The sequence below is a fragment of the Cygnus atratus genome, chromosome Z, assembly GCF_013377495.2.
Source record: "Cygnus atratus isolate AKBS03 ecotype Queensland, Australia chromosome Z, CAtr_DNAZoo_HiC_assembly, whole genome shotgun sequence".
Lineage (NCBI taxonomy): Eukaryota > Metazoa > Chordata > Aves > Anseriformes > Anatidae > Cygnus > Cygnus atratus.
In genome coordinates, this window is record NC_066396.1 from 3370839 (window position 1) to 3386334 (window position 15496).

At 37.6% G+C, this 15496-nt stretch overlaps 1 protein-coding gene across 8 annotated transcripts in view; it reads right to left on the reverse strand.

Moving 5' to 3' along the window:
* Positions 1–15496, reverse strand: part of KATNAL2 (katanin catalytic subunit A1 like 2) — a 31050-nt gene that overhangs the window by 7907 nt on the left and 7647 nt on the right. For 4 of the 8 annotated variants that reach the window (XM_035559937.2, XM_035559942.2, XM_035559941.2 and 1 more), the window contains 12 exons: positions 14676–14746; positions 14115–14281; positions 11998–12040; positions 11470–11593; positions 10665–10766; positions 10048–10146; positions 9215–9292; positions 6634–6732; positions 6058–6121; positions 5085–5203; positions 2711–2802; positions 703–813 (listed from right to left, as the gene is read on the reverse strand). In XM_035559937.2, coding sequence (XP_035415830.1) covers positions 703–813; positions 2711–2802; positions 5085–5203; positions 6058–6121; positions 6634–6732; positions 9215–9292; positions 10048–10146; positions 10665–10766; positions 11470–11593; positions 11998–12040; positions 14115–14281; positions 14676–14746 — 1169 coding nt within the window. Of the gene's footprint in view, positions 1–702; positions 814–2710; positions 2803–5084; positions 5204–6057; positions 6122–6633; positions 6733–9214; positions 9293–10047; positions 10147–10664; positions 10767–11469; positions 11594–11997; positions 12041–14114; positions 14282–14675; positions 14747–14874; positions 14940–15496 lie in introns of those variants that run through there. The other 4 variants (XM_035559938.2, XM_035559945.2, XM_035559943.2 and 1 more) reach the window with 3 other exon arrangements.

Sequence of the window (15496 nt, forward strand, 5' to 3'; positions counted from 1 at the left end):
CTACATGGTTTACAACCATTTGAGAAGGTTTGTATGAAAGCAAGAGAAATACTACACCAGTTCAGATGAGTGATCCAGCCAGATCAACATTCTGGCTGCCAGTGGCCATGGGAGAAGCCATCCAAGGAGAGAACAGAGCTGGCCATTTTCTGCTGCCTGTTGTCATCCTCTCATCCTCTCCTCTCTGTCTTGTTCTCAGTACCTGTTCTGCCCATTTTGAGAGCCAACATGACGAAATATTCTAGTTCTAATTTCCAACCATTTATTCTTCTGTTCCAAATGATGTTAAAAGAACCAAAGAATTTTGTCCCTCAACTTTTAAAAGTCCCATTTGATACCAATAAAATCCAACCTTCCTATTTACGGAGTATCCTTCTAAGCACTAGATGTTTTAAGCACCTTACAGCTCCAGGCTGAAACCCTTCTTAGCTTAAACATAGTAAATAACTTGCCTCTATAGTCAAGTACTCCATTTTAAATATTAGCAGCTGGTAGCACCAGCATATGTTGACTTTATTATGGATTATTCTCATGTGGCACAAATAGCAAGAATTGTAGAGTTTAAAAGTAAAAGCTCCAAATTAATCTTTAAATGCTTTAACCAAATATCAAGGCTTTCTCTGCAAAAGTCTAAATAAAATCTTTATCTGTGCTTAGAAGCTCATGCAAATGTATTCAAAATGTACTCTCTGGATCTCTTACCATGGCAGATTGGAAGCTGCTAAAACAAATACAAGATCATCAGATCGGGCCAAGCCATCCATCTGCACCAGTAATTCTGTTTTCATCCGTCGACTTCCTTCATGTTCACCACTACCAAGATTCAGAGAAACATTATTTGCTCAGTGCATTAAAGTAATCATCTTTATTTATACAGTGTCATTCACAGCAACTGAGCCCTTGTCACCATTTTGCCCCAATTCAAAGCATGATTAAGCTCCATTAGCTAACATCTAAGCATTAAAATCAAGCTTTCTAATGATTACTTAAATGGACTCTTTTCAGTGCATTAAAGTGAGGAGAGTTCACCATTACTGAATCCAAAGAAAGTATTTAATTTTTTTTTGTTTATACTAATCTCCAAATAAAACTGATGTTTACTGGAAAACAACTAAGGCTTTGATTGATTGACCTGTGTAGGAGAATTTTTATAACATAATAGTTGCCATTAAACAACTAACACACCTACGTATTCATGGCAACTACTGGAATTTTTCTGTGAGTGAATTTTAAGTGGCCACAAGAAGATACACATACTGCTGAATTCAATAGTTTGCAAAATATTGTACCAAAAGTAAACAGAAAAGTTTGCAGTATTGAAACCAATTGAAAAATAGGGCAGAGACCACACACAAAGGAGCCTTCTTCAAGGAGAGAAGGGGAACTTAAGCGAAGTGCTAAGAATACTGGCCCTTCTCCAGGTAACCAATTTTGAAGGAAACCAATTTGAACTCTTGGTCCCAGATGTGGAGTTCTTGGTAACCCCTGGACCAAATCCAGAGAAAACATCAGGGCCATAGATGGTAAGAATTATAATTCAGGTTTAATGGCTTATTTCTACAAAGGCATCCACACATCGGTGTGATGTCAATATTTAATAAGGATATGTAAAAATAACTATATAGTCTCAGATAAAAACCCTTACTGAAATACATAATCCAGTGATGTTAATGAGAGCTTTTAAAAAAGTATGAAGGCAAGACTTGGCCCATAATTTATAGCTATCAACTGACAATTACTACAAGTTGTGTATTTATGATATGGCATATTCTACTTATGCATCTTTGTAAGTATATAATTTATAGTATATAACATACATATAGCCACACTGTAATGGGCTCCTAATGGGTGTAATGATATTTTTGTATTTCTCCTGCTTCTCCTCCGTGTTCAACCCTTTCAGCTTTTTTTAAAATAAAACTGTGTACTCCATGGATGACGATAACAACCCCCATTCCTGCAACTCTAAGTCCTGACAATACCATCAAAATTTGTACCATTAATGAAAATACTATTCCACTGTGTACACTGCATCTTACCCTGCTCTGCCTCAGCCTGTCCAAAGTGTCACAAAAACAGCTGCTTTTCATTTGCCTCTAACAAGCCACCTGTTCCTTCCCCCAGCTGTCTTTACTTCCACTTCAAATACCTTATTTGAAAATACAACAGCACTGGTTATGCATTTGTGCTCTTCTCTCCTGCTCACAGTCTTCCTGGACCCATTATTTCCATAGTCACGTGCTAAACTTCTCAGAACCTGCCTTTCACACTACTCTACTGATCTCATCTACTGTGAATGAAACAATGACCACATCTCTCTTTCTAAATCCCCACAGCATATGCAACATTTTCATGGAACGGTATTTTCAGAGCTGATAGGCATTCTGAAAATAATACACTAAAAGGCTGCTAAAGCTGACAACGTAACAGAAGAAAAATAACTTACTATTAACTCATGAAAATTACCATTATCACTCAAAATAACTACACTGTCAATAAAATCTAAAAGACAAGTCTTTCAGGGGCCCAAGCATGCTCCTATTAAAGTTTACAGAGTAGTCTCATGCCTTACTTTAGCTAAGATTTGTTTCTAGAAGGTATATCGTATGATTGAACTTTGGTCAGCACCTGAAACACACTATTGAAAAGATGCATTGCAAAGCGGGACATATGTTCTCCTAACACCATAGGAAGTGATCTCATCATTTACCCAGAAACAGTGCCTCTTTGACTCATAACTGACTCCAGCTCATCCAAGAAAATTGTGGAAGGAGCATGGTACCGGGCAAGCTCAAATAGCACCTGTTTAAAGAGAAGAATAAAAGCGACAGAAAAGATTAACAAGAAAACTAACAGGAAAAGGCATTAAGAGCACTGCAGATAAATAATGGTACCCATACTTCAAACTTCTAGGGCAAAAAGGAGTATGTTCTAGGGCAAAAGATCTGGGTAGGCTGAGAGTCCCTGAACCCTCTCAAATTCTGAAAGGCTTGTAAAGGAGATATAAAGAACACAGGCATGTAATCCTGCCTTTATATGTAAATCTTTGTATAAATCCTATCAGAGTACCCTGAGAATAATGGGATAGAAGAAAATTATCCAGCAGAGGATTCTGGGAAGTCCTAAATTGTTACCAGAGATTAAACATCCTGTCCTCTATTGGTGGTCCATTTGTAGTTTTTTAAATAAGGATTTGAGGAAAATAATAAATCAACTGCACCATAATGAAAAAAAAATGGACTGCTTCTCTTGATAAGAATTAAGTTCTTTTGTTTTTCCTGGAGAAAACAAACAGCTTGAACAATCAGGGCTAGATTACAAAATGGAATATTAAGCTGACACACAAAACCTGGGTCTGCCATTTTGAAAAAAAAAAAAAAAAAAAAAAAGGTTTCATCTATTTTTCTGGAAAGAGGGAGAGACTTATATTAACAATAAGAATATATAGTCATTTCTTCTTCAGTGAAGCATTCTTGCAATTTTTAAATAAGTATCACTAACAATATATAGTAATCCAGCACTTCTTAATCTGAACATTTAAAAACAAAACTTAAAGAGATATATATTATTTTCTGCACTTTGGATCACAAGTAGTGTATGATCACCATTGTGACTCATACTGTTTAAGGAAGCAAACGTTTGCAATTAAGTCAAACGCTGGATCATATAATAATTTTGCCATGTGAGTAGCTTTTCCAAGATGGTTGCTGAAACAAAAATTGGATGCTATGATATCAGTTTTGTTTGTATATCTTCTTCCACTGCTGTTGTGCAAAAGGTGCTAACAGTTTGCAATCTATAATTTTATTATGAATCTAAACTATAAAATCACATCAATACAGCTGAGAAATGAGGAAAACAGAATGAGCTGATATTCCTCTGCATGAGTGCGAAACTGACATATACTTCACACAACTTCAGAAGACCATGCATCAGCCTCGTGTCATTTTAGGATATAAATTCACATGGTAGTTTTCTTAGAGCTGTCCTGATCCACAATCTAATTTTATTTCTGTATTCTGCCAAAGAACCAACTAAGGGTGAAATACCACAGATTCAATATAATTGCAAGTGTTGTAGCATATTCACAAAAACCTTTTTGATGGTGTTGTTTCAGAAACCAGATCCCTTCTCCTGACAGGATGGAAACTTTTAGGAAGATACTGACACAGATGTCAAGAGGATCAATAACACACGAGGTGAATGTCAGAAGAAAAACATGCCATTTTAAAGGAAAAACGGACACAAGAAGAACAATTATGTTGCAGATACTACCCATGTTTCAAGGGAGATTTTGAAGCATTAACAATGCTTGTAATGGCAGTTGCCAAGTGCAATCCATCATGACTACTCATTTTCCAGAGCTCTGTATCTATCTGAAGAGGACCCTAAGAGGTGAGAGTAAAGGAATACTAAATGTTTGTGGATTTTTTACACCAAAATGGTTGACATTACAGAAAGAGTTGATGGGTACCTCAGAGTACAGAAGCTACACCTAAATTTCTGAACTTTTCTATATCACAGCTGAACCATGCATGCTAGTTGCCAGCCTATATGTGAAAATACGTTTACCCATTTGCCATTGAACTACCTTCATTAAAGCAACATTATGTTTGTGTTTGACTGTGACAATGGAGTTCTTTGCCAATTCTCTGCCTCGCAGGATGAGAGCAGTAGGAAATTTGGTAACCTAAATAGCAGGTATATTTTGTAGGGAGCCTAGGAGCCAGCCAACTCTCACACAAAGGCTGTGAAGCACTCTGAAGGGGTCACTAAACAAACACTAGTTTAGTTAGGAATACAGCTTGCTTGTTGCTTATTTAATGAGTCAAAAATCTTTGCTGGCTTTGGGATACATACTTCATATTGAATTACATAACTAAAATTCCACAGCAAGAATCCATTTTAAGACTTCTGCAGAAGCGATGTTATTCCCATTTTAAGAAGTAGATACAGAGACATATTTTGTCCAAGACAGGAAAGATGATAAGTATCAGAAGAATACTAATTTTCCAGTTCTGTTTTAAACTCCAGTTCTTTAAGTGGGAACCTGATTTGTGTATAATGAATAAGATAATTCTTACCCGGACAAGTTTTTCTGAATCACCCCTCCATTTGCTGACAATGGTGGATGCTGATATGTTGAAAAAGGTTGTATTGCATTCTGTGGCAACAGCCTTAGCAAGCAATGTTTTTCCAGTACCTACAAACAACAGTGTTGAAGAAATTCACTCTAAAGAAATACAATGCAAATGTTTGAATAATTCCCCTCATCTTCCTATTAGTCACATAAAGTACTAAAGTAGGAGAAGTCCTTCTAGGATTGCCTGGAGAAATTCAGGTATTACAGCACTGCAAATATGTTCTCCATATTCTTTCTATGGCAAGTGCATCTAAGCATTCACTAGAACAAATGGAGTTTACTGGAATGACAACTTTAGCAATTAACTCACACAGTACTTGTGCTCCTCCCAGACACACTCATGTGGTGGCAGTGCTTCCTCCCTTATATCAAAGTGGAGCAGAAGGAGCAGTGAGGCTGTGCTGAGTGGAAAACACCCAGCTAGCACAGAAGAGGGCAAAGCTTCCACCCCATTTCCGAAATGATCATCAAATGCAGAAGAGAGAAGGCAAGGACATTTTCTTCAGGGAGATGAATCCATGGCAGATTTATTTGTATTTTGCAAGATCAGGTCAAGTCAAACTTGATTAATATCATCCAAGCTGAGTAGCAACATCAATTCCCATTTCTCCTAATGGGTAGCGTAAGTACTGTGTTGTGTTTTTTTTTTTGAAGATTCAAGTGTAGAAATAATCAAGGGTTGTAAGAAAGGCAAATAGAGAGGTTTGAGTAAAAGAGGCTGATATGATCATCCACACTACCTTCTTTCATTTCAAATTACAGAACATGTTCTTAATTATTAATTATTATGTGATACATTAACACTTTTGATCTAATTAGCATTAATGATTTATGCACAGTACAAAACCAGAAGTAGTGACATAGGATAAACAGTAGTATATCCTACGTGGATAGGCTATAAGAACACTCCATACCTGGTGGTCCATACAGCAATAAACCCTTCCAAGGAGACAGAATGCCTGTAAATAGCTGTGGGTACTGTGGAAACCAAAAAGTAATTCAGGGATTATAAACGTAACAACATGGAAGGAATTCTAACCCTTACCCCCACTGCTCCTAACACATGCAGGCAATCTAAGAAATTGGAAGATGGGAAAAAAAAACAAAGCAACATATGATAAATATGATATGAGTACTGACAATAATACTGTATTAACTGTATTTGAAATTGTTTTAAATGAATTCTTCAAACACAATTGGCTTTATATTCTCTTCTGTAAGTCATTTTACATTGAATTAGTAAAGGCCAAATCCAATATATTTTACATTGCCAAGGGTTGAAAATAATAGAACCCCAAACTTAAATTTTTTTCATTTTGACATTCTCCTATGGGAGAATGGGTATTCCATTTCTAAATGAAACAGGAACAGTTCAAACAGAAACTGCCTACAAAAGCACAAATAGTGAGAAAACTTGACCACCGCTGTAATTACAAGGAAGATGTTAATGAGCTCAACGATGGTTTTCTCTGATTTATTTAGTATCTTACCCTTATAGGATAAACAACTGCTTCCTTGACTAGCCTTTTAGCTGCATCCAGTCCAATAATATCATCCCACTTCACATTTGGATTATGGAGGTAGATGTCCTGCAACATATATCACATCCTGTTAGCAAAACTTAACAACTTCTTCACTAGAATAACCACCTTTGGCAAAGTAAAAGCATCGACTCAGTTATAAAACAATTGTGCTGTCAAGTGATGCAAACTTATCATTTCACCCCATGTACTAGTCAGCTCGCAAGAGGAAAGCACAGACAGCAATCATTTTCACAGAAGTGCTACAATATGCCTTGCTTCCCCTGAAACTCCTAGTTTCCCTAAAAGCATATACACTGCGAAATGAGGTGCGGTTGAGGGAACGAGGGTTTATAGAAAACCTAGAGAAAAAGAGACTCAGGAGAGACGTTATCGCTCTCTACAACTACCTCAAAGGAGGTTGTAGCAGGGTGGGGGTCAGTCTCTTCTCCCAAGCAGCAAGATGAGAGGAAATGGCCTCAAGTTGCACCAGGGTAGGTTTAGATTGGGTATTAGGAAGAACTTCTTTACCGAAAGGGTTGTGAGGCATTGGAACGGGCTGCCCAGGGAAGTAGTTGAGTCACCATCCCTGGAGGTATTCTAAAGACACACAGATGTGGTGCTTAGGGGCATGGTTTACTGGGAGACTTGGCAGCGCTAGGTTAACGGTTGGACTTGATGGATCTTGGATGTCTTTCCCAACCTACATGATTCTATCTATATGCTGAGCAGATCTGTCTCTCAGATCTGTTTTCTATTAGCTGGCTTTAGTAACCAACCAACATATGAAGAGCTACTGTAATGTGAAGATTACCTGTTTTTTGAAATGTTTATTCTATAGCAATAAGTTGCGCAATTTAAAATCAGATGCTATGTGAAAATACTTTTGTTTCTTTTAAACTTGTTGCTCAGTAACTTCACGGCTGCACTTATCACTGTCATAAATAATACTGAAAAATTGCTCTCTATGTACTCCACACTACGCAAGAAAAGGTACAAGAAGCTTCGTAGCAGGACGAAAATTCCCCCCTAAGCATCTATCAAAATACAGTCGGTAATTAGTCCATGCCCCAAAGCACTCGCTAATTTAATTGCATTTAATTCATCAAACTATCCAAATCTTCTATGAATCTTTCCATTTCCTTTAGTAATATTTTGTGGCTTTGTGTTCCAGAGACTAATTGTTCTGCAGAAAAATATCATATCCTCAATACAAATACTTGGGGTAAACTCTGCTCTCTGATAAAAACAGGCAGTCTCCAGAGACTGAAGAAAAATTATGTGCTTATATCCAAGGGGAAAATTTGATTTAATACAATTAGAAAAATTATTTATATAGAGTAGATTACACTTTCCCTTTCTATTAACAGCAAATTAAGATGAATCAGATTTATGATACTAAGTAGAGGCTTCCATAACTGTTTCCAAATTAAATTAGATTGTGTTGTGAAATAGATACCACATGCTATTTATTTTTATTGATTTACACAGTGTTGATTACTATAGCAACTAGGAACATACCAACACAATTTAAAAACACATCATAATGAAGTCCAAAGCTACCCTATTTCTTGTTGCTAAAATAGCAACGAACTACCAAATCCTGTGATACTGTGAAGCCTTTTGGACAAGTGCCTAGTAGGGTTTGGGAAACAATGCAAGCAAAGCATTTGTCTGCTTTGTTGCTAGACCAGTTGATCCCCAGTAGCCCAAGGCCTGTTTGCTGGACCACACTTCAACCCATGACTGAAATAAAACGGTGCTGACAACATCGGGATTCCCTCCAGGTGTCAAACTGCCCATACCAGAAGAATCCCCAGGATACAGAATCTCCTAGGCTACAGAATATTACTGATGCTTCCCATACAGCTGCTGGGAAAAGGGAAGGGCACTGTCAGCAGACCCTACAATAACAGCACATCCCAGGTGAGCCAAGCAAGAAAAGATGATGAAGAGTGTAGATTATGCAGGCAGTGCAAAGAAAGGCACAGGACTAGTATGTTAAAAAATGTGGGAATATCAGCATCTGATAATCTTGGTACACGGTATCTAGTAGATACACTAAGAATCAGGATATTGCTGTAATACTGGCAGATCATCCACACTGAATACAGCCCAATGCTTTGAATGGAAATGGCACCTGCAGAGTTGAATAACAGTTTTCCCACCATTCAATCACAGAAAGGTAACACATTATATAATAGATAGTACTAGATCATATAGTTAAATCAGTGTTGCATTGCACATCTTTTTTTTACCAATAAGAACAAAGGTAAAAGCTAGGACAGTCCCACAGTTACAGTATGATTAGATGTTACATGTAATCCCTATTAGAAAGATCTTAATTACTTCCTTCTATTGTGTATAAGAAAAAAAACATTGTTTCACATATAAAGAAAAGAGTGATTTTCAAATAGTCACGTGGTACAAAAAAAGGCCTGCACCTTCGAGAATAAGCACTGTCAGCATTAACAAAGAGAAACAAACAGCATTCTCAGATGACAAAGATAACCAAGATCTCTATATAAACGAAACAGAAATCTGATCTTACTTTGCTTACAACTGTTGCGAGTTCTCTCATCTCACCAGTCATGCCAATAAAAGCACTAAGGGGTTTTAATAATCGCTCCTTAAAAAGACAAACATAAGTTCTTGTCAGACTTCAATTATTATAAATAGAAGAACGGTAAAATAATTTTTAAAAAGCTCATACATCATATCAACTTTCAAAGTTGTAAAATATGGATAAAGATTTTGAAGCAAGCCACATTTGTAGTAACCCATTTTTTCATCTGACAGAATCTAATCCAGAATTAACATTAAAATGAGCAGCTCTCTTACTGCATACATAGTCCTAAACATGCCCTACACGTATTAAGAGGAATGAAAAATATAAATGTGTGTCATCACATAGCCACATAGTCTGTTTTAAAAGTTTCTTCAAATGTAGCAATTACCAGGCAGAGTTGGATGCACTGGTTAAAGCTCATATCAAGGAGTGATTACTGAAAATTTCTATTCCAGCCGTCTAAACTGTGTTCCTGTCTCAGCTGAGGTGAATGCTAAATAGCATACTGAATTCAAAGGAATGAGAATTTCACCCCCAAAAGCACAGTGGGTTTCTGCAAATTTGTTTGTGAATCATACGGCACAATGTGTATTTGTTGCCTTGTTTTGTGTTCAAAGAGTAAACAACTGTCAACAAATTAGACCATTATCAACTACGACTGTCCACTCAACAAAGATATATACCACCCAAAAATCTAAGCCCTTTTTTAGCACTTCAGAAACAAGACAGTATCATTACAGTATTTTATTTTGTTCCTGGTGATATAAATCTGATGATAATGCACATTGGATGAAAATATGAAGAGAAACACTTACCGATGGATCTGGATCCCAATTAAGACTGTTCAAAGCTATTCCATTTGATGATACTTTGATAGCATCTTGTACCGTCCCACTGAAGTCAATTATTTGGTCCTTAGGAAGAAGATAATGGTGTGATAGGCTTTTACCAAGATGGTAACTCTACTGTTAAAAACGCACTGGGCCAAAATTTTGCTTAACATTACAGCAATTAGTTTCCTTGTTGCACATACAGACATAAATATGGCAAAAAGCTGACCACAGAATCTGTGGTAGCAATGGGAAATGAATGTACATCTCTTCAGTCAGTGTAACAATTTAACTGCAGAACTTCTCATCATTGTACTCACTAATTTCAAATTTATCTTCAATTTAAGTATTATTGCTGGGTTTTACAAACAGAAAAAACGTTTCTTCTTGTCTAACTTTGGAATACTATTTAACATAAACTGAGCCTCCTGTGCAAAAATTTACTGCCCAAATCATAAAATTGACCCTTCAGCTAATTATACAGCAAAACTGTATATAAAAATATACCGAAAAAGCTCACATTGGATACTTCTGAAAAGCTTTTATGTGCTTTTCCTATATGCACATTTCTGTCATAAATCACATATTAGGTTTCTACCAACCCTTCTTGGGTGAGGACCTTCTCCTGCTCCTCCAGATTTGTTGATTGCTGAGATGCTTAAGCCAAAGTCAGATTGCTCTGGAGTAACTGCACTGTCATTATTCTAAAGAAAAATGAATTTTAAATAGATGTGTTGCCAGGTAGATGAGTTGCAGATAACACCCTACTATTATAGGTATTTTATATATATATGCAGAAATACGGACAAGGACTTACATAAGTCCTTATATATGTAAAAATTTTAAAAAGAGGCTGTCCCTCACCCAGTTCCTCAAAAGCTGTAGCAGGCCAGTACTTGCCCACCAACCTGCTGTTCCTGCTCTCTCCTATGTAAGGGATGGTAATAACCAGTTTTTGCAGCCATCTTACTAAAACAAGACTCACAAAACTAAAATTTACAGAGCTAAATGACTCCCACAATCTCAAACACCTTATGTACTGTGAAGATGCTTAAAACTGACACAAGACTTTCTACTTGGTCGGTTTGTTTTGCTTTCTGATGCTAAAGGATGAATCCTTAAATCTACAAAAAAAAATCTATGGAAAGATTCCTGCTTATTTCAGTATAGGTTAGATTATATGACTTCTTTTCCTCTAATTCTGGCTTGTGACTTGCTCCCCACCTGATAGCTAGAAAGCATCTTCTCCTGAAGTCGTGCATCTATAATGCTTAAATTATGTAAACAGTAAAACCCACAAGTTGTGCAAACACAAATTGTGTAACATCCTCTCATTGACTATAGCTGCTCAAAATAAAATCAAATTGATTTCAACTGTAATGCTGCCAAGATAAAACACATTTGAACCTGTTTGGGGCTCTCTTTGGTGGATGATTTAAGTTCTGTTGTCCTTCCAAGTGAAGTTTTTGATGATGGTCGTTGCATTGTCTGATGTTTCGTCCTTGGAAGATTCTGAGAAGAGCTTGTTGCCCTAGAATGCAAGTTATATCTTCAAAGGCTTTCATAACCTTTTTTTTTTCTTCAAAATACCAAAGATTAAAAGGCACAGTTTTCAAACAAAGCAATTTGGGGCTAACTTTGCTCCCACTCAGGTTAAGACATCAGTTTCAATGACACAAAAGTTCAAAGCTCACACCTTTCAAAAACTCCACCCCACCTTATCCCACACTGCAGAAACTTTGCAGATTGTCTGCATCTCCAGTTGGGAAGTAAATATTTTTCTCTAAAAGATAAAGAAAAATCCACCACACAGTATCAGGGGACTCTAGGCTAGTTTAGTATCCCTACAGTATCACAACATTATTATAACTACGCTGCATATTGCTCTTATAGGAAACTTTTCTGCCCAGAAAAAGCCCCATGCATTTCGCTTACCTTCTGTTTTTTCCTGCAGTTCTCAGCTGTTGTTTGTTTTCTGCTGTAGAAAAATTAATATTAAAACGGAAAATAATTAAGGATTATTATTAAAAAAAGGACAACTTGCTTCCCGCCCCTCCCACCAAAATATTTTTGAGCATATTTTAATGACCTTGGAAATAGCAACGCATAAACAAGAACAGCATGATTCTAAGCACTACAAGCTTGCAAAAATGTTTCAAAAACAAACAGATTGAAGAGAGCAGTTTGGATCCAGGCTTGTTAAATTTTTAGGCCCATTCAATTTTTGATTTCTTTCATCATATTTTTAAACCAAAACTCTGCGTTGGTGCAGCCTCACCTTGAGTGCTGTGTGGTTTTGGACTCCACAACAGGAGAAGGACATAAAAATGCTAGCAAGTGTCTAAAGGAGGGCTATAAAGATGGTGAAGGGTCTGGAGGGGTAGATGTGTGAGGAACATTTGATGTCCCTTGGTTTGTTCAGCGCAGAGCAGAGCAGGCTGAGGGGAGGCCTCATGGCGGCCTGCAGCTCCCTCATGAGGGGAGCGGAGGGGCAGGCGCTGAGCTCTGCTCTCTGGGGACAGCAACAGGACCCGAGGGAACGGCATGGAGCTGGGACAGGGGAGGGTCAGGCTGGGTGTGAGGGAAAGGTTCTGCACCCAGAGGTGGTCGGGCACTGGGACAGGCACCCTAGGGACGTGGGCACAGCACCGAGCCTGCTGGAGTTCAAGAAAAGTTTGGACACTACTCTCAGACATAGGGTTTGGTTTGGGGTTGGTTTTAAGGCAGGTGACAAATGACCAGGCAGCAGCTTCTCAAGTGAGATGTGCAGGAGGGAGGCTGCTTCTGTTTCAGGGACACAGGCAGATGCATCTCTGCCAGCCTGGTGGCAATTCTGGGCTAGTGTAATGGAAGAGTACCATGTCTGGGTAGCTTTACTAACCAAAAATGGGTACTGAGGGCTTGTAAAATGTCTAAGAGATTTATTGGCTTTGGGGAATTGTTCGCTTGGATCTATGTTCATGGATCCAGCCTTGGCTACCACTCAGTTTGATGTAATAAATGCTTTGTAATATATTTTCCTTCTTGATTCATAACAAACCCCTTTGGTTTTGTCCTGCAGGGCTGCTCTTCTTTGTATTAACACCAGTCAATAAGTCTAGCTGTAAATCTCTCCCTCATGCAGATAGTTTGCTTCCAGCTAGTACTGATCTTCTGTATCACCCTTAATGTCATGACAACTACTAGCTTTACTGCCTTTCAAAATCATTTCACCTACCCAGGTAATTGTATTATGATTGTATAATGTTCCATTTACCTGGGATTTCGAAGTTGCTCGCAGTCATATGCAACAATGAAAACTGCTTGAAGATGTTCCCAGACCATCACCCCTCCCCTGATGACTACATTTTTCTTACAAGAAATATAGGAAGAGATGCTGGTGCTTTCTGCACCCTCCATGCTCTTCATAACTGACTCTTATGCAGTTGTTGTTATGACTTCTGTAAGTTACATTTTGTGCTCAAGTACAAAATCTCATAGTCATAACAGAACGCTCATGTTCTGCTCTGCCTTATTCTGCATCCTTCATTTATATCTCAGACTTTTAAGTCCTTTGGAGAAAATATATTAAAGGTAATGTGCTAAATGTGTAGGTTTATAAAAATATAGAAAATAAATGGTTAATGAGATTAGTGGTAATAGGCTTTAAACCACTAGCTTGGATGAGCTAAGACGTAATATTTCATTTAAGTGGTTTATTTCACTTTAAAAGTTAAATCCAGGATAGAATGGACTTACTATTCTCTCTCCATTAGAAGAAAGAGAGAATATATCCATGTCATTTTGCAGTTCCATGGCGTTTTCCACTATTGAATTTGTGTTTAAAAAAATGAAAAATACGTTAATCTTGTCCCTCTATATAAAGAGGGAATTGGAGAGCAGAAAGGATGAAAGCCCCATCTCTTAATTCTTATGTCCTAGGAATATAGATCTATGAGAGAGTTCAAACATCGAACATGGACATACATGGGAAGTGTTGGGAGTACATCAGGCAAATATACTTTTTAGGCTTAGAAAAAACAAAAGCTTTCTTTAGGAACACAGCCACATACCGGTGTCCAGGACCTTCTTGGTAATTTTAGGATATTTTTGAAATTTTACAAAGTAATAGCTTTCGTATTCCATCAAAACTGTCTCAAGATCAATGTTGTCACAAACTTCAAAGCCACGTAAGCCTAATGTTGTCTCTTGTTCCAAAGCATTTGCAGCATCAACGTATCTGGTAATTCCAAAAAAAGGAAAGAACAAAAACTTGAGTTATCGCCATACTGTGATTTTTGAGAGAAAAAGCAAGCAATGGCACTAGTAAGTATATAGTAGTTTTAAGTTGTCCACATCTCTTTTTATTATAAAAGCCATAAACTGTATTTAAAAATCCTTTCAGCAAAGGATTATCTAACATATTTGGAAGTGATATAGTACGCTTTTGTTCCCAGAACTGAAACAAATTAGCACAGCAAGCTGTCAAGTTATTTAATAACAGTTTAGCTCTTTCTCATATGGAAGCGAAGGGCCTTGCTGTCCATTCACCCAACAGAGGACAAAAGTACATGTTACAGGAGCTCATACACACAGAAACACAAACGTAGGGCACTATTATTTAAATTACTTACCCTTCCTCCATTAAGTAATGCAAAATTAGAATGAGGAGATTTTTTCGACGAGCTTCTGTTCGCAGCTCATCCTGTGAATTAAGACAGAACTCTAGATCAAATGTAATATTCTCTTTATTGCTGTAAACAGCATCTAAATGTAGCCTGTGGAAACAAACAAATTAAGACAACAGCATGTAAGAACTGTAAAACAACTCACTGTTAATAAACGGACGTAAAGTGGTTTTGAATGCAATTTTTCTTACACATTATCAGGGCTAGTAGATGGGTAGAAACCTTTTCCTAGAGAAAAGAAAATTATCTTGAGGTTGAAAAATAACTTCCTGGCCTTGCTATGACTACGGATCTCCAACAGGTTCAGACGGTTGTGAATTTCAGGGTAGGGCTCTTGCAGACCTCGTGCACAGCATCTCCAAGAGCTGTGCAAACAAACCACATGCACCACTGTGGCTGCATCCCTCCTGTGCAATTAGAAACCCATTTTCTGAGCACTCAAAGTGATTGAGAACAGGCCAGGGATCTGCACAACTACACTACATTATGCAGACCTGCTGCACACTGTTGACACCTCCCATCTTGTGGGCCTTGATCCACAAACACAAAGGAAATGCACTTGAAGAATTAATAGTTTTGGATGATATCAAACTTGCCGAGTTTTAACACAGGAATGACCCATGTCAGGTCCTGACACAAAGAAATTTCAGGTCAATAGATTTCCTTACACAGCCTGGAGAGACCAAAGGCATTCACAAATGGTTCAGAGATAACAACAAGGCAGAGTAAGACATCTCTGCCATTTTTTCAGTGAAGCTACACCTGTG